The 19,186-nt window shown below is 39.8% G+C and overlaps 1 protein-coding gene across 8 annotated transcripts in view; it reads left to right on the top strand.

Annotated features, from left to right (window-relative positions):
* Positions 1-19,186, top strand: part of col18a1a (collagen type XVIII alpha 1 chain a) — a 77,507-nt gene extending 58,321 nt beyond the window's left edge. For 6 of the 8 annotated variants that reach the window (XM_087852994.1, XM_035909053.2, XM_087852993.1 and 3 more), the window contains 35 exons: positions 875-901; positions 1,270-1,467; positions 2,067-2,093; positions 2,186-2,248; positions 2,368-2,445; positions 2,517-2,567; positions 2,680-2,811; positions 2,947-3,009; positions 3,786-3,830; positions 4,955-5,086; positions 5,699-5,767; positions 7,334-7,360; positions 7,718-7,816; positions 8,124-8,159; positions 8,344-8,433; positions 8,519-8,551; positions 9,595-9,630; positions 10,027-10,086; positions 10,178-10,255; positions 10,385-10,420; positions 10,537-10,590; positions 10,748-10,819; positions 11,386-11,460; positions 11,593-11,617; positions 12,018-12,071; positions 14,111-14,145; positions 14,230-14,352; positions 14,452-14,596; positions 14,793-14,857; positions 16,177-16,305; positions 16,455-16,487; positions 16,565-16,885; positions 17,295-17,492; positions 17,596-17,711; positions 17,823-19,186. In XM_087852994.1, the coding sequence (XP_087709120.1) occupies positions 875-901; positions 1,270-1,467; positions 2,067-2,093; positions 2,186-2,248; positions 2,368-2,445; positions 2,517-2,567; positions 2,680-2,811; positions 2,947-3,009; positions 3,786-3,830; positions 4,955-5,086; positions 5,699-5,767; positions 7,334-7,360; positions 7,718-7,816; positions 8,124-8,159; positions 8,344-8,433; positions 8,519-8,551; positions 9,595-9,630; positions 10,027-10,086; positions 10,178-10,255; positions 10,385-10,420; positions 10,537-10,590; positions 10,748-10,819; positions 11,386-11,460; positions 11,593-11,617; positions 12,018-12,071; positions 14,111-14,145; positions 14,230-14,352; positions 14,452-14,596; positions 14,793-14,857; positions 16,177-16,305; positions 16,455-16,487; positions 16,565-16,885; positions 17,295-17,492; positions 17,596-17,711; positions 17,823-18,036 (3,039 nt within the window). In that variant the 3' untranslated portion in view covers positions 18,037-19,186. Of the gene's footprint in view, positions 1-874; positions 902-1,269; positions 1,468-2,066; positions 2,094-2,185; positions 2,249-2,367; positions 2,446-2,516; positions 2,568-2,679; positions 2,812-2,946; positions 3,010-3,785; positions 3,831-4,431; positions 4,912-4,954; positions 5,087-5,698; positions 5,768-7,333; positions 7,361-7,717; positions 7,817-8,123; positions 8,160-8,343; positions 8,434-8,518; positions 8,552-9,594; positions 9,631-10,026; positions 10,087-10,177; positions 10,256-10,384; positions 10,421-10,536; positions 10,591-10,747; positions 10,820-11,385; positions 11,461-11,592; positions 11,618-12,017; positions 12,072-14,110; positions 14,146-14,229; positions 14,353-14,451; positions 14,597-14,792; positions 14,858-16,176; positions 16,306-16,454; positions 16,488-16,564; positions 16,886-17,294; positions 17,493-17,595; positions 17,712-17,822 lie in introns of those variants that run through there. The other 2 variants (XM_087852996.1, XM_087852995.1) reach the window with 2 other exon arrangements.

The following is a 19,186-nucleotide window of genomic DNA, read 5'->3' as shown; positions in this document are numbered from 1 at the left end:
AGATGAGAGTAGCAGTGAAGAAGATGTGGTAAAAAATAACTTGAAGGAACACTAGAGGGAGCAGCAAATTTCTAATGGAGTATCAACACATTACTGACAGTCTTGTATTTTGTTGATTGGCCTATTTGTGCTACTGGCAAACTAATGTACTTCATCACATTGGGGGGGTGCAAGATGTTGTTGATATGCTGAAAATAATTCATTTAGCACATTGCTCTGTGTTTGCAAGGCAACATAATATATAATATAATTAAACATTTGTGGATATAAATAAAATGACAGGATGCTTTTATAAGGTGCTGTTGGATAAAATGGGCTGTTTTTAGCATCTAAGTGGTTGCCAGGCATCATGGTGATATAATAATGTTCAACATAGACGAGAACCTTCAGGGGCTTCAGAGATGGACGTGTGTCCCAAGTTTGGTTGCTTAACCTCCGATAGTCTAGAAAGTTTTTTAGGCAAAGAAACAAACACTCTGACAGACAGCTTCATGCATCATAGTTTTTATTTTATTCTGAAAGAAAACTACATTTGTGTTCTTATTTCGTAATTGTGAAAGTCAAAATGCACAATGGTGACGGAAAACGAGAAAAATAAAATGAATCTATACTGACCTCATTATCTTCTGCCACGAGACGCATGCATAAAGTGAGCTGGTCTACATTTATGCACAGGTAAAATTGTGAAACTGACATGCAACAAGTGAAATATGATCATGTGTAGCATTTTGAATGTAGTTTTGATTCTGGATTTGATTTCTATTGATGCCACCTCGGCCACAGTATGAGACACTGGGGATGTGCTTCATGCCTGCTATTTTTTCAGGTCTAAATAGAGAAATTGTTTCATCATTACTGTCTCTTCTATTTTCAGGGAGAATCTGGGACAAAGGGAGAAAAGGTAAGTAAGAGATTTCCCTCTGGCTCACTTGTAGCTTGATGATTTTGGTCACAGAAGAATACAAATGTAATAAACGACTAAAATTAAATGGGTGTGACTGCTCTTCATGGTTCCTTAGGTGAACAACTCTACTTCAAACTTAACATGCATCAGATTTCCAGTGATGCATTTGGGCTCTTAAGTAGTGTTTTAGCTGTTAAATGTTAGGCACACTCCAAAAATAGTGCCTTACAAATCCAATTTAACTGTTTGTATCGTTTCTCTAGTTGTTATCACTGAGAAGAATGTTACAGATGCACTTTAGAAAGACAAACAGTGAGAATATTACATTTTAATGTTTTTCCTGCAACAATGCTTTCCATTTCTAGGGCAGCGCAGGCTTTGGATATAAAGGTGTAAAGGGCGAGCCAGGCCCACCTGGACCCCCGGGGCCCCCTGGTTCTCCAGGACCTGCACCCGAGTATACAGTCGGCAGTGACGGCTCAGTTGTTTCGAGAGTTCCCGGACCCAGAGGACCACCTGGAGCACCAGGCCCCCAGGGAACTCCAGGAGCTGATGGAGAGCCAGTTAGTGGACTGAAAATTATTTGCTTACTAGAAAACACCAAACGCAACAAATGTGCTGTTACTGTTGAACCAACGTTACTGTATCTGTCACGGTTTGCATGTTTACATATATTATTCTGATAGTTTTCACATAGTGCTGAGAGAGCGCAAAGCACCGAAACTTGAGAAATTTTTTTTTTATTTTTTATTTTAGTTGTTTTTAGGTGATTCGATGCTGTTTTATCTTGTTTTTGTTTTAATATAGGGCTGTTTTAATTTTATGTTTTATTTATTTATTTTGCTGTTTTCTGTTATTCTATTGTTTTAACTTATTTTCTGTACAGCACTTTGTTCCTGTGCTGGGTATTTTAAAGTGCTTTATAAATAAAATTGGATTGGATTGGATTGGATTGAGAAAACACAACCTGATAAAATACAAGAAAACTAAGGAAGCTAATTAATCTGACAACACATCAGTTTGCTTGAATGTCAGTAGTTCCTGTTGTGAGATACTTCTACATCCTACTCACAGGGCTCTGAATTTAAAATCTATGGTCTAGCTGATTTATTTACATACTAGTCTGACTACTAACTCATGTCATTCTTTATTCATCCTGCAGGGTGATCCTGGTGAGGATGGAAAAACTGTAAGTTGTTTTTAATAATGTATGACTTTAAATACAGAATAGGCATCTCACGACATCTCAAGTGCCCTAACATGATGATTTTCTCAATACAGGGTGCTCAAGGACCTCCAGGCTTCCCTGGAACCCCAGGAGACCCTGGAGCCAGAGGAGAGAAGGTAAGATACACTGACAGAGTAACAGGAAAGGAAAAAAAACAGAAGCTGTAAAAAGAATCCTTTAAAGTGCACATGTGCTGAGCAGACCTACCTTGTCTTAACAAATGTTGTACCTACAGGGAGACCGTGGAGAAGGTCATGCAGGCCCGAGGGGTCCTCCAGGTCCTCCAGGACCCCCAGGACCAGGATTCAAATCTGTGAGTTTCAGCTGATTTTAGTGCTTAATGTTTGGTTTTAAAAGAGTATCCTAATTTCAAATATATTTCAGACCTTTGAGGATATGGAGGCCTCAGGATTCCCTGATCTGGAATCTATTCGGGTGAGAAAAAAAACATTACTTCTTTAATTATCCAGGGTTTTGTTTATATATGTTTATATTGAAGTGAAAGTCTAAATGTAATGAATGTTTTTGTTTGTTTTTTTAAATGCAGGGTCTACCTGGGCTACCAGGTCCCCCAGGCCCTCCCGGACCACCTGGTCTTCCCGGCGCCTCTACAGCTGAAACAGCATCGAGTTCTGCAGCATTCGGACCACCAGGAAAAGATGGAGCACCTGGTAAACCTGTAAGTGTCAGGCTCACAACATGACTAACTAATACATATATCAACATTCAAACTCTCTGAAGTAACTTCTCAGTCTAACCAAATATCAATAATCAGCTACGAATGTCTATCTGATCCTAATCTTTTGGCCTCTAGGGCTTGCCTGGCATACCGGGTACTGATGGCAAACCAGGAGCTCCTGGTCCCAAGGGGGAGAAGGTAAAGACTATGAAGATAACAGTTTCTTCTCTAAGAACTAAATAAATCTGATATTTAATAATCTGAACTAGAATGACATTTCGTATAATGTGTAAGAAACGCTAGAAGTGTGCAGTAGCTGCTGGGGTTCAGATATCAAGAGCAAAAATTAAAATCCAGAGAGAACTGCAATAAAAAAAAAGCTTTCAAGCTATGCTAACTAGCTTTGACCTTCCAAGTGTTGGATGGAAAGGAATGTGTGGATCTCCGGGCTTTCTAGTTTCCCCACCGGACTGGATAACTGGTAGTCCTAAATTTGCCATAGATGTAAATGCGAGTGTGAATCCTGAAAGACACTGGAAGCCTCTACAGGAAGTCTCCGAGAAATTTCAGTGATTTGGTGGTGTGACAGGTAAGCTAAGTGTTGGCGATCCAAAGTACTTGGTACTGGATTAAACGAATCTAAATTCTAAAAAAAGATTCATCTGAGCTGAGTACCACTGGGAGCAAAGGATACTGTGACACATGACACAAACGCTACTCATTTCAACCACAAATATTAGGGGTGGGAAATATGCAACTATATCCTTAAATGTCTACTGGCTACCAACTATAAGCTACTAAGCGAATGCTGATGAGTAAATTGCTCAGTCTTTGGACAGGCATTAGACACAACATGTCCACAGCCGCTTTTAGATTTTTTGAAAGTAAGAAAATTGTTCATAGTTCTTATTTTCAAGTTTCTATTCAACTTTAAATGGTGTTGATAAGTGTTGTCACTGTGTTTCCTAAAATAGGGTGATGCAGGCGAGCTGGGTCTTCCAGGAGCAATTGGAGAAAAGGTGTGAATTGATGACCTATTTTTTTCCCCTCTCCTTCTTTCCTTTTTAAAGATTTTATCTCAAAGTTAGTGTCATTTTTTTCTACTATGGCCAAATGTAAAGTGCTATTGATGTAACTTGTTTTAGTAATTAAGAATTGTTTAGACCAGCGGTCCCCAACCCCCGGGGCTCGGACTGGTACCGGGCTGCGAGTCGTTTGGTACCGGGCCGCGAGAGTTGAGGCTCAGATGTGAAATGTATGGTTTTCAGGGTTTTTATCGGTTTTCAGCGTTATTTTGTTATCGTTTTTATCGTTAACTCGGTTTTCCTGGGTCTTTTCACTGTGTTATGAATAAATTTTCTTTTTTTCGGTACCGGTACTAGTTTTATTTTGTTGTATTTATCCGCGACACCTTAAAGGCCGGTCTGTGAAAATATTGTCGGGCCTAAACCGGTCCGTGGCGCAAAAAAGGTTGGTTTAGACAATCCTGTGAAGAAAGTTAATAAATTTCAAAGTTTATGGCACACTTTTGGGATCTCCAACTATGTAGAGGCACCCACAGGATAACCAGTATGTCATGTAATACTTCTAAAACTTTTGCTATCCCTTTCTCTTCCTCAGCCAAGTTCCTACTTTTCTTTTCTCACCAATCTGCTGCCTCACTATTTATCCTCCTCCTCCTCTCCTAAGCCTTCCCATCTGCAGGTAACTGGGCTCCAGCGTGTCAGTCATCAAAGGGGATTTGTGTCTTCTAACAATATGCAAATGTCTGTCAAATACTGTCAGTTGCAGACTTGACTTTAAGTCTAATCTGAGAATTGGATGTGTTTTATTTCACATATTCTGACGTCTAAATTTAGTCCCAGGACAGTGAGCATGTGTTTTGTGCAAAACAGTGTGTGCTTTGAAAACTCCTTCCAAGTACTCTGATGGCTGCATGTTTAGTTTTGGATGATACATGATGCCAATTAATTAAAAACACATTGTAGCTTTATTTATTCAATTCAGTTTTATTTATACAGTGCCAAATCACAAAAACAGTCACCTCAAGGCACTTGTGAGGCGACTGTTGTTTATTATGCAGTCTACTAAGTATTAAATCTCTCATTTGCTTTGATTAATTTATTTCATTTTTGCCCTACAGGGTGCTCAAGGAGAACGTGGTTTACCAGGAACTCAAGGAGAGCCAGGATTAGCTGGTCTGCCTGGACCCAGGGGACCAGTTGGATCTCCTGGACCTCCCGGGCCTCCTGGACCAAGTTATCGAGTTGGATTTGTAAGTTATCATGATAAGGTACATTTTACTTGTATAGCACTAAATCCTAGCAACCATTACCTCAAGGTGCTTTACATTCTAACAAGTTCCCATATCTTACTAGAATGTTGCTTTGTAGCTGATTTTGTCTTATTTTAAGTGTAATGAGATATTTTGACTAGAAATAAGACAAATATACTTGGCAGGATTTTGAGTTTTTGCAGTGCACTACAATAATACAGAGGAAACCCCAGCAATCAGACAACCCGCTATGAGCAAGCAGTTGGCGACAGTGGAAGGAAAAACTCCCTTTTAAGGGAAGAAACCTCGGGCAGATACGGGTTCAGGGAGGGGCAACCTCCACACTGAGGCATGACCTGATCTTTGAAGAGGTAGAGAAGGTGGGCAAGCAGAGGGAGGTCTGGTTTCTCTGCTTAGACTGCTGCTCCCATCATTCCAACCGGGATAAGCTTCGATCAGTCTCCAGAGTTTTCCCCTCCCCCGATCCAAAATGTTGTCAGATGACTGATGACTGCAAAATGTGACAGACTAGTGACATGCTAGCTTTACTATGTTTCTTTTGCAAAAAACATTTAATCTCCAAAAATGCAATTTAAAACATTTTATTTGAAGGATGACATGGAGGGCTCTGCTGGTGGTTTCAATGGACGTCTTGGCATCGGAGGACCAGATGGAATACAGGTACACGTGTTCTTACCGACTTCTGAAGATAATTTTATATAAGGCTTAAATTCAGAGTAAAAATTTGAATAAGCAATAGTACTTGCTTAACCCTTTATAATACATGGAAATGTTCATTCACTGAACTGAGTACGTGTATACAACCTTATATAGGTTGTGCTGTTCTACAGCATGGTACTCGATGGGCTGGCTTCCATAAAAGAGACAAGCAGGAAGCATTTTAAAGCAAAATCCAGGCAACTTTGAAGGAACAATAACAGGGAAGTTTAAAATTGGTGAAAACAAAATATATTACCATAGAAACTGTAAATATATCAAAGTAAGTTAAAATAGCAGCCCTTTTTTCATTCATAAATCAAAACAAATTACAAATATTGACTGACTAAATTATTTTAACGGTAATAAGACTTAGATTAAAAACAAACACAAATATATGCAATGTAATTATATATATGTAAAAAACTGCTAAACGAGGCGATCGTGGCTCAAGAGTTGGCAGTTCGTCTTGTAATCAGAAGGTTGCTGGTTCAGTCTCGGTCGTTGTGTCCTTGGGCAAGAGACTTCACCCGTTACCTACTGGTGGTGGTCAGAGGGCCCGGTGGCGCCAGTGTCCGGCAGCCTCGCCTCTGTCAGTGCGCCTCAAGGCAGCTGTGGCTACAATGTAGCTGCCATCACCAGTGTGTGAATGTGTGTGTGAATGGGTGGATGACTGAATGTAGTGTAAAGTGCTTTGGGGTCCATAGGGACTAAGTAAAGCGCTATACAACTACAGGCCATTTACCAAACAAACAAATTTACATATTCCTGTATATGAAGCCTAAAAAGCCCTTAAAATGGGGTAAACCTTGTATTGGATCACTGTGTAGTCATGGCAACATCCAATATACTGTTGACCACTACTGTCCTACAGTGAGTTTATGATAAGGTACTTTAATTTTTTTTATTTTTTTATTTTTAGAAATAACAAGTATGGCTTGGTAAATTGTTTTGGTGCATTCGTGAATAATTGATTACCACCACTTGTGTTAGTTTTAAATGACCAAGTCATATGATCCAATATGGTATCACCAAATTTCTAGAAATCCAACACTAACAATACCTATTGAACTATATATAATGCAAGGGTTTCATCAACTTACCACAGTTAGTTCTGATATTATAACCACAAATTTTGGCGTAGATAAGGATGAAAAACTCAATTTTCCAAATTCTGACATGGTTCTGGGCCATTGCTGATAGGTCAGATACACTAATGTCACTAGCTGTCACATAACCTGATCTTTCCTGATTGGCTAGAAGAAACTCAACCTTACAGTGAATTATGGGATGGCCAGTTTTGATGTCCATTTAAATGATCAAATATGGTTCCATCAAGGGTTTATCAACAGTCTGTAAGCCATCTGATTAAAAGGTTTCTGACCAACATGATCTGTCGCTTGCAGATTTCTGTAAGAATGTTTTTAGAACTATTCAAACAATTTTTACGAGAAAACTGCAAATACATGATGAAGGATGAAGAAGCTATACATGAACTACCAAATAACCCAAACAAATATGTGCTTTCAGGGTCCTCCTGGATTACCTGGACTTCCAGTAAGTAAATTTATGTTGAGGTGGAAAGCTTGCAGTATGATCACAAATAACAACAACATGTGCTTAAATGTGCTTTAAGTCCAAATAAATAGTTTACTCTTGTAATTAGTTGTTAGAGACCAACATCCATCCAGCCAACAGTCGACACTGATTATCATTGCCCTTTGCATTAAGTTTTGCCCTCCTGCTTGCAAAACATAGTCCTACGCTGAGTTTGAAACATCAAATCTAGCTTGATGTGTTCCACATTAAGTCAAGGAAGCAAGATTTAGAAGTTGTTTCCTGTTTGCTGCCATTTTCTTCTTCTTCGTTTATAATTTTGTTTGCCACCAACTCAAATTGAGTGTTCTTCTGCAGGGTAACCCCGGCTTGGCCGGCAGACCAGGTGAGAAGGGCGACGGAGGTCCTGCTGGAAGAGATGGACAACCAGGCCTGGATGGCTTCCCTGGACCTCCGGTAAAAAAAACCCCCAACAAAAACGACTTAATAAATAAAGATTAAATTAAATCTCTGAATTAGACAGATTAGTTGAAGAATATTTACATATGATATAATTTCTCCAAGTTTTTATCTTCTTTATCTTCGGAATAGAATTTTTCATGTTGGCATTCATGGACAGCTTGTATATTAAAACTGATATATGAAAAAAAAAAAACAGCGTTTGTTGTTTGAACGTTTCATGTAATTAGGTTAGTCTGCAGACCGGTCATTTGACATACAGGTTTCTCTGTTGCTAATGTATCTCACTCTTTGAATTTTACAGGGGTCAAAGGGTGACAGAGGAGACAAAGGAGAGAGGGTGAATATCATTTGTAATTATGATTGCACTTGTTTTATTACAAAGCACTCATTACTAAGATATAACACAAATGATATCTCCTACCACAGTAGCCTTCCTTAATCTTCTGTCATGTTGATTATGTGATAAGCTTTCACTACTGGATGCTAATAAAAAAAAAATTCCTCTTTCTTTCTGGTTTTAGGGTGAATCAGGTCGAGATGGAACTGGACTACCCGGTCCACCAGGTCCACCTGGACCACCAGGACAAATTGTCTACCAGACATCAGGCAATGTAAGTAACAAGAGATGAGCACTGCTGTTTGAGTCTGTATGAAGCTAAAATCCAAACCTGATGGTAATGTCTGTCTTTTCCACAGTTTGATGAAGTCGTTGGCAGAGCTGGCCCTCAGGTATGTTTGAACTGAAGGTGTTGTTGGACTAAAGACAAAGAGCAGTTTCACTTCATGTTACTTGCACAGATTCAAGCATGCTTGTGCTCCATGTCACAACCCAGAAATGTTACAATTGGTATTAACACTAACATTTTTTTATACAATTTACCAGGACGTCCTACAATTTTGCTTCCTAATGTTGAATCATGCAGCTTTGGTTACCCTCAAAGGGTACCAGTAAGTGATTCCTTCATTTCTAATCATCAGGCGAATCCACAATCTGTGGGAGAATCTCAGCCGATGGCCTTTGAAAAGAAAAAAAAAACAAAAACAATTTCAACCAACTAATGCTTATTTGCCTTTATGTATACTGCATGAAATATGCATAGGCTCTGTAATCACACAGTGGAAAAACCTGGACTAACACAATATTGCACAATAATACCAATATCAACATGTTACAAAACAGCTCTAACACTGGTATCACGGTGAGCATGGACCTGTAGATCCATACCAGCCTCGATATTTGCTGATACTGGCAAATAAGGGCCAAAGCCCATTTTGAAGTTGATGTTGGCAGCAGGTCCCACTGGAAAAGTAAGTCGTACTCAAAGGAAACATCCAGGGGAATATTTTACAACTTCTTCTGCCATATTTTTAAATGTTTGCATTTGTGACTATAAGGAATAGTTCCCTTTTAAAATGGGCTGTCAACTGAAACATGACAAACAGCTTCTACCAAGATTTATACCGCACAGCAGAGCATACAATTATGGTGTTCAAAAGAAACCTCACTGCTCATTGCAAATTTACAGTGTTGTAACAACTGTGGAAAAGTGACAGCCAAGAAACAAACACTGGTTTTCATTCACTTACACCAAGCAAAAGCAGCACTTAACTTCACAACCTGCATTTTTAGCCTTAATTCGCGTTAGCCATAAACTGTGTGTGGATTTGCTCGTAGTTACTGGTAAACAAATGTTTGGCTGGTATTAAGGAAAATGAATAAAACTGATCTAATCAAGTTAAACAGAGGTGTGTGGTTTTGTTTTCCTCTACAGGGTGGGCCTGGTTTACCTGGTCGAGCTGGATTTCCTGTGAGTTTGCCTCTGTTACATAATTGTGTTTTCTTGCATAACCATATGCACAATATTAAAAATGTAATATGTAATTACATGAATGTGGGACATCAGATGATATCATTTTATTCTTTTGAAACAATACTGTAATGCTGTATTAGTCAGGGATAACTTTGAGATAAACACATGTTTGGAGCGCTAGCTTGTATGTAAATCAGGAGGATAGGGTGACGTACCAATATCTGTATTTATTAATTTAGCCATCAACAAATGATTCTTTATACGAATGTCAATGAGAAGGCCCATTATATTGGCTTATTTGCTTCATGGTAACAAAACGTTGGGTGCTGTCAAATCTAACTCATCTAATGGGATGTTTTCATGTATTTTATTGTATTTTTTAATATATTGCAGGGTCCAATGGGGCCAAAAGGTGACCGAGGAGATCCTGGTCCTCCAGGCTATGGTGAGAAGGTAAAGTCTACATTATATGTTAGACTTTTAATTTGGCTGCTTTAATCATTTCTGTTATTGAGTATTTATTGTCTTGGTGCTCTGTGTTCAGGGTGAAAAAGGGGAGCCAGGCTTGGTTATTGGCCCTGATGGAAATTTTCTGAATTTGGCACAGCTAGCTGGTCCAAAGGTGAGTCTCAGTGAATTTGACTATCTGGATTTCTATCTATTATGCATTGATGTACTCATGGTCTTTGGTGTATTTTGTGATGATCATTTTGTTCTTGAAACTAATCATCCCCCCAAACCATGCATGCAGGGAGACAGAGGACTTCCAGGACCTGTTGGGCCCCCTGTAAGGTTTTCCAATTCTAAGACTTTTTTTGGTTAATGTACTGAAACTTTTTCAATTACCTTAATCAATCACCAGTCAATTCACAGCGTGTTTAATTATATAATTTATATGTGCAGGGACCATATGGGCCTCCTGGACTGAAAGGTGAAATTGGAATGCCTGGAAGACCTGTAAGTGCTTCTTTCTTATTGTTTTACTAAATACTGACCATGGTGAAGTGTATTCTATACCATTTTTTTCTTTTGACCTTAGTATGGTTTTTATCTTTTTGTTTCTATTTTCCAAGTTCAACAAAAGACAAACAAATCAATAACTTTCTCCTTTCAGGGTCGTCCTGGGATAAATGGATATAAGGGTGAGAAAGGAGAGCCAGGGGTTGGATCTGGCTTTGGCTACCCTGTAAGTATTAATACTATTATCAATAGCTTAGGGTTATTAAGGTTATTAACACAACTGGCAATCACACAGAACTCTTGACACTGAGTGTAAATACCGAGTCACTTTCAACTTAAAAGGTTAATTTTAGCACATTATAAATGTTTTTTTAATCCCAACAAATATGTAAGTCTTTTCCCCCCTTTTCTATTTTTTTGGTTTTAGCTTTCATAACTAAACATATACTGAGCGTCATTAATTTGTTAGCTCTGTTTTTTAATCTTTTAATGAAACTAAATTCAACAATGACACCTTTGCTTAGGTTCTAAATACTGCATTCATGTGAACTTTCATTTAGCTAAGCATTACTAAAGCAACTTGTGCTTCATTAAACAAGAGCTGCACTTGTTTCCTCACACAAAACAACCTACTCTACTCTTCTTTTGTTTTTAAATGCCAAATGTTATGTTGCCAAACACATTTCTCCAAGAGTGGCCACATTTAATCCCAGCCAAAGCTTTACAGCCTTATATTAAACTCACAAAATTATTGAGTCCTCCAAAAATATTGAATATCTTTGTTTTCGTTAGGGAGTGCCTGGCCCTCCAGGACCACCTGGGCCACCAGGACCCCCTAGCCCAGCCAGTCCTTTAGACCGTTTCAATGTGAGTACACAGCTTCCCAAAAATCTGGTTTTAAATTGACATTTATATGTGCCAGTTAAAATTCATGCCTCATCTTCCCTACCAATTATTTTCCTCTGCTGTTGTTGTTGATTGTTTCCCTTCTGTTAACAGCGCTATGATGAAAGGAATTATCCAGGTATGTCATCTTCACTTGTTTTATTGTTTTAGTGTGTAAAAATAAATACATTACAAAAATATATGGTCAGATTAAATTCATCAAAAAGAAGGATCACAGTAGAGAGGTTCAGTAGATATGAGAGGGGAAAGGAGGAAGGATTTTTTAAGGGTTCAAAGTGTCTGCAGAGATAAACAGTGCAATCTATGAATTTAATTTCAGTTCTGCTCCTTCAGCCTGCAAAGGATATACACTCCACTGTCAGGAGATTAAGCTTTCAAGTCTAGATCTGAAAAAAAAAAATGAATGAAGAAGTCACTGGCAGTAGAGCACATGGCTTTCAAGGGTTCAGTGATATTTAAACCTGCAGAGAGTTATGAGTCATTTTGTAATGTGAAAAACTTTGTATGTTGTGTTGTAGCAATTAAAGGAGAAAAAGGGGAGCGTGGTGAGCGTGGACTTCCAGGGATCCCAGGTAAATCCTCATTTTTGAATTAAGAATAAATGAAATTTCATTCCTTTATGATTGTAAAGGGTTGTGCAATCTTTTCTGTTGACGTTTCTCACGTAAAGTTGTGCATATACTGCTTAAAGAGTTATGTGCTATACTGCGAGGGAAGTGTGTAATCTGCGATTGGTTGGGAATAGTTCTCGGAAGTTTCTGGCTCTCAATAAGTGAAATCACATACAAAGAAGGTGCTACACCAAAAACCTCCTAGTGATTGCTTTGGGGCGCTAGCAGATTGCAGCTGTTGTTTGTAGTTTCTCACGTTTGTCTGTAAATACTTGTTTACTACTAACCCAGCAATAGTAAAAGCTGAATAAGTGCAAAACAAACCAGAAATGAACAAGGTTTGCTTTCAAAGTAGAAGTTGTGTTCAGTGTTGCAACAACATGACTCATAGGATATACATTTTACTTTGGAGGAAAACAGTCTAAGTGCTTACTCATAGGGAATCTACTGATTTTTGTGGTTTTCTTTGTGTTATTGTAGGGTCCCTACAATATAAAAAAGCCTTAAGGGGAATTTTGGCATTGTGATTTGGCATTATATAAACAAAATTAAATGGAAGTGAATTTAAGTCTCCATTTCTGGTTTGTGTCACAATTTCACAACAGTTCAGACAGCAGCTGACCAGAGTTTGTAGACGAGTCGATTACTTCTATTCATACTACCACTGCAAAAATTTGCTAGCAACCAGAGCAATCACAAGGTTTCTGCCAAGCACTTGGGGATTATGCTTGTCAATCTGGGTGGCCTACGTGGATGCTCAAGTTTGTAAATGCAATAACTCATATAGGAAGTTGGCTAGGATTTTCACATCGATACCATAAGTGCACCTAATAAAATTGAATTTCAGTTTTCTAAAAAGCTTGTGAATGCAATAACTTGACAACAAGTTGACCGCTATCATGTATCTACTGGGAAGGTGAGGGGTAGCGTGAGCAGTTACCAGTACTTTCTTGCATGTATATGAAGAAGTGTGAGCATTAGTGATTACATGCCATCATGGGGTGATGCCATCTAATCAGAACCTTTAATCTGGATTAGAGTTGTTCCTGGTGACTAATTTCTTAGTCGACTAACCGACTGGTCTAAGACTAAGAAACACTCAGATTTAGGTTAAATTTGAGAACTGTTTAATTGAAAATATCAAAAACTAACAAAGGCATTTTAAACCATTTATTGCGTCCTCTACTCTGAACAGCTCCCAGTTAACTGAACTCCTCACCCTATCACAGGTGGGAGAGAGCCCATCCACCTTTTGGAGAAAGCTCATTTCTGCCAATTGAACCTGCAATAATAGTTTTAACAAAAACTCTGCTAACAGATTTATGGCTTTTCTCAACAACAATCTGATGGCAGATGGCTACAAAATAATTTTTTAGGAGACATTAATTTTCTGGCTTTGGGCATCAATTAATATTTTAACAATTAGATTAAATGACTAGTAAGTCTGGTATCAACTAGTGAGAACAGCGATGATTAGTCGACTTGTTGACCTCCCTAATCTGGATCCAAATATACTGGTAGTATTGACTGAATGCATTAATGGAAAAATAAATTTTATAAGGAAAGACTCACACGTGGTCATTGTTTCAACACTTGAAGGTGGGCATGTGTGACATTTGCGGGGGTATATTTGTTGGCACAATCTCACAGTGATGACAGCTAAACATTGACATGCTAACCAGCTGTTTGATTGGCCCTTAGTATGACACAGACTGTTTGTGTAAAACACTGTGATTACTCACTGCAATGATTACCTTCTCCTTCATTTTGATTCTTAAACAACTACCCTGCTCTCTGAGGGTTACAATGATCTACTAGCACCTGAAAAGTTGAACTATAGTGCTAAAGCCTGAAATTCGTACATGTGAATTAAACGTCTTTGTGATCACACTGACCATTGTTGATCCCCAAGATCATGAACTGTCAGCACAACTATAATGCTGCATATCCAGCACGCTACACAACTGCTTCACTAAAGCATCTTTTTTTTTTCTCCCCAGGAGCATCCCCTAATGTTGATATCTACACATTGAGGGTAAGCTAGCTCATTGTTACTCCAGTCATTTTTTTTAGTTTATTTCTTCTTCATCAACAAACAAATTTGAACTTCTTCTGACAGAATGAACTGAAGGGAGAGCGTGGAGAATCAGGTGTCAAGGGAGAAAAAGGAGAGCCCGGTGGTGGATATTATGACCCTCAATTTGGAGGAGTACAAGGACCTCCAGGACCACCTGGCCTCCCAGTGAGTTCTGAGACCTTATTTGTTAATACAACCAAAAAACATTTGGCCCCGATCTAGATGTGATATTCCAGAAATTTCTGATTTTCTTTTCCACATTAGGGTCCAAAGGGAGATTCTATAATTGGGCCACCTGGACCATCTGGACCAACAGGGCCACCAGGAATTGGTTATGATGGTCGTCCAGGTCCTCCAGGACCACCTGGACCCCCGGGTACCCTTTCAGGATCATATCGGCCCAATTATCGTAAGTGTCTTTTTCCACAAAAAAAGAAAAAAAAGACACTTCTTTATTGGAGAAAAAAAACAATACAGGTTTACAGGTTTTAACCTGTAAATCTGAATTGTTTACAAGTAGCCACATCTTAATCTTACTGAATGCACTTTACTGGTTGAATACTGGAGATAAATTGCACTTCTGTTTCTATTTTTTTTTATTTAAGCTGTCAGTATCCCTGGTCCTCCTGGCCCACCTGGCCCACCTGGAGCTCCTGGATTATCCTCTGGAGTGAGTACTATCACTGAATTTTAATCATGGCTCCATCACTAGACTCTGAATTCACAAAATTCATTTATTTGCAGAATGGCAGTTTTTGATTTATTGTTTGTACCCACCCATCTATTCATATATCCATCCATCGTCTTCCGCTTATCCAAGGGTTGGGTTGCAGGGGCAGCAACCTAAGCAGAGAAGCCCAGACCTCCCTCTCCCTAGCCACCTCCTCCCTGGCAGAGTCCATTACCCACCGGGAACAAGTCAGACTTATTGCCCGAATGAAAACCCTATTGTTTCTCTTATATCTGAGGTTCACTAATGGAGAGACTCTCCTTTTCAGCACCCTGGCATAGACTTTCCCAGGTAGGCTGAGGAGTGTGATCCCCCCATAGCTGGAGAACAACCACCCCAGTCTGCCAATCCAAAGGTACCACCCCTGATCTCCACACAACATTGTAGAGGTGTGTCAACCAAGACAGCCCTGCAACAGCTAAAACATTCAGGAACTCAGTGTGAAGCTCATCAACCTCCAGGAACCTGCCACTAAGGAGTTGTTTAACTGCCCCAGTGACTTCACCCCCAGTGATGGGTGAGCCGTCCCCCTCATCCCGGGACTCTGCTCCTCTACCGAAGACGTGTCAGTGGGATTAAGGAGATCTTTGAACAATTCCTTCCACCACGCAGAAATATCTTTAGTTGAAGTCAGCACTACTCCACCTGCACTACATACAGTGCAGGTAGAGCACTGCTTTCCCCTTCTGAGTCACCTGATGGTTCCGCAGAATCTCTGAGGCGGTCCGAAAGCCTTTTTCCATGGCCTCTCTGAACTCCTCCCACACCCCAGTTTTGCTTCAGCCACTGCCCAAGCCGCGTTCCACTTTGCCTGTTAGTACCTATTGGCTGCCTCCGAAGTCCCACAGGCTAACTAAACCAGATAGGCTTAGTCAGGCCTTCAGCCTGATGGTTAATTTGACTTCCGGTGTCCACCGTCTGGTTTGGGGTTACCACTAAGACAACAGGCACCAACCACTTCAGCCACAGCTCAGTGCAGCAGCTTCAGCAATGGAGGTGCTGAACATGGTCCATTTGGACTCAATGTCCCGAGTGTCCCTGGAATGTTGTCAAATCTCTGCCTAAGTCGTGTGTTGACGTGAGCCCAACTATATCTAGCCAGTACCTCTCAATCTCAAGCACTGGCACTTGCTAGTTTGAGTAGAGATCAGTCCGCCACGGTCTCTGCCCCTGCCCGCCAGAACGCACTGCACTGTTTGTAATTTTTCTTAAATATATCTGTCTGATGTATGGTGGTCTTTTTTTGTGTGTGTGTGCAGGTGACAGCTTTAAGATCATATGACACAATGATTGCTACGGCCAGACGTCAGGAAGAGGGCAGCCTCATCTACATCATAGACAGAGCAGACCTTTATTTGAGAGTACGCGATGGAGTGCGGCAAGTCATGGTACTTTTATCTACTTTTCAGTGCAGTGCTTTGAATTTTATAAAATCAACTTTAAAACCAGTTTACTCTATTATAATGTATCACTAGTTTATAACATATGAAAAACTTAATGTAAAGCGCCACTAAATGGTTGATTCCTCTCCTCTCAGCTTGGAGAGTACAATCCTTTCTTCAGAGATCTGGTAAGTTTCACAGAACCATAAAATAAAATGTTGTAACGTTCATATGACTTAATTATTTCTTCCATTTTCACACAAAGGAGAATGAGGTGGCAGAAGTCCAACCTCCACCTGTGATTCTGTACCCGCAGTCTCAGGACCAGTCCCAAAACAACGGAGCAGGCCATTACTCTGAGGGTTTCACTTTGATAAAACCCATTGAACCTCCAGCACCCACACCCACAGACCCCCGTTACTTTCTAAAGTATGAGCCCAGATTCCCAGACCAGACACACACAGGCCATACCGATGGAAGATTTGCCAACCAGCAGACGGAAAGCAGATTCCCTGTCACTCCTCAAAGACAACCCGTCCCTCCTGTGCTGGAACCTGCTGGCCATTTCGACATACATGGATCAGGAGTGAGTAAAGTGGATACTCAAAAGCTCAAAAATATAATAAATATTAATTTACCTTACATAGGGATGAAAACTAGCTAGCTTGCCTAAAATGAAAATCATAAAAACAAAACAATATTATGTAGAATCCCTTCTTCTTTTAACAACAGTCGGTAGACATTTGGGAACTGAGGAGCTTAATTGCTTGACTTTTGGGAGAGGAATGTTGTCCCATTATTATCTGATAGAGGATTCTAGCTGCCACTTCCATAGGCTGTGGAACCCAGCCCAAGAGACGTTACGTTACTTAGATGCTGATATAAACCATTAATCATGTAAAGCCCTGACCTTTGTAAAACATCTTAAGTTGTTCCACAGTTGAAGTAAAATGAAAATTTGTGTGATTTTCTTCTTGTGAATCTGTCTTTATCAGCTGCACCTCATCGCCTTGAACAGCCCTCACACCGGTAACATGCGAGGGATTCGTGGGGCAGACTTCCTGTGCTTCCAGCAGGCTCGTGCTATCGGCCTGAAGGGAACATTTAGAGCCTTCCTGTCCTCTAAGCTTCAAGACCTCTACACCATCGTCCGCAGGTCGGACAGGGACAGCGTCCCCATAGTAAACCTCAAGGTAAGACCCAACATTACAACAAGGACAGCTGCATGACTGACACCATCTTTCTGAAAAACTGAATAAAGTCACTGTGTTAAATGTTTGTTTTTTTTTCTTGCAGAACCAAGTGTTGTTTAGCAGTTGGGACTCTCTCTTTGGTGACAATGCCAGCAAAATGAGGGAAAACGTACCAATCTACTCCTTTGATGGTAGAGACATCCTCAGGGATAGCGCTTGGTGAGTCTTTGTACCCCAAAAAATTAAATATATTTAACACCAGCATGCGGTTGTTAACCAGCTTTCGTTTCTTTTGCTTATTTGCAATCTTTTGTTCTTAATCACCTCCAGGCCTGAAAAAATGGTCTGGCACGGATCAAGCAAGAAAGGCCACCGGCAAACAGACCAGTACTGCGAAACGTGGCGAACTGGCGACCACGCTGTGACTGGTTTGGCATCATCACTACATAGCGGCCACCTCTTGCAGCAAAGCCCTACCAGCTGCTCCGGCTCCTACATCGTCCTTTGCATTGAGAACGCCTTCACATCACCCTCCAAAAAATAAATGTCCATTCTCCTGCTTTTTAAATTTTTTTGTCATAATTCTGGGCCCTAGCTAAACATCCATTTTACATCCAAACAGACATGTTTTGTTCTTAATTCCCTGATAACACAGCTTGTGAACATGTGGCGTCCAATGAACTGGCCCAGCGGCACTTCGCCCGGCAGGGAGACTTTGCATTGTCTGCTCCTCCCCTCCATACATGCCAAAGAGATGGGTTAAACCGAGGGGTGTTGGTCCCTTTTCTCGGGGGCATTGGCACATATTTTCTTCAAGGGGCAGAACAACAGCAGAGAAGCTAAAAGCCTTCTCAAATTTTAGCCCTTTTTAAAAATTCTGTATATTACATGTTTTTAATTTGTGTTTTTTTATGTTATCAGTGTCTTACCTTTTGTTAAAAATGCTATATCCATTTTGTTTTTCTCCATAACATAGGTATTGATGATTTCAACATTTTTTTTTTCCTCTGAATTCTCGTTTGGAATTGTGGGTTGTGATGGGGTACAGCAAACTTTTAAGGACTATTTTAAATTGAAATAAGATAATAGATATTTATTTTTAAATGAAGTTATGTAAGTATAAAAAAAATGGAAAATTAAAAAATGCTAAATACCCTCATTTATAATCTACAAAATATGGAACATTTAAAAAAAAATCTGTGCCTTACTACACACACGGAAAAGCTTTACACAATAAGCTCATATACTTCTTTTTTACTCGTTCTGCTGATAGCCGAGCATTAGAACAGTTTTTGCCCAGGTCACGACACTCCTGTTATGAATAATCATGTACCCAGAGGGCAAGATTCCTCTCATAGAAACTGAGCCTGATGATTCTAAAGTGATTATTTCCCCCTTTTCGTCTTTCCACCTTATAAAATCCTATCAGCGATTAAGCTGGAAATGATTAGCTTGCTGCTAATCTTTGGAGTGATTGCTGTCTCAGGAAGCGGATAACCGGAATAACTTTTTTTTTTGGCCTTGTCTTAAATTGCAGAGAGTAACGGCATTAATGCTACTGCTGTCTGAAACAAACCTGTGGATATTTGTGGGGGGGGGGGGTTTGTGGGGTTTTTTTTGAGGGGGGATTGCTTTATTATTATAACTGTGCTGTACTGTTTCTCCCAGGCACTGAATTAAAGTCTTTTTTTCAA

The sequence above is a fragment of the Neolamprologus brichardi genome, chromosome 16 (assembly GCF_056152115.1).
Source record: "Neolamprologus brichardi isolate AB-2024 chromosome 16, ASM5615211v1, whole genome shotgun sequence".
Taxonomy (NCBI): domain Eukaryota; kingdom Metazoa; phylum Chordata; class Actinopteri; order Cichliformes; family Cichlidae; genus Neolamprologus; species Neolamprologus brichardi.
The sequence above is the reverse complement of the archived record's forward strand: the minus strand, read 5'-3'. Positions and strand labels throughout refer to the sequence as shown.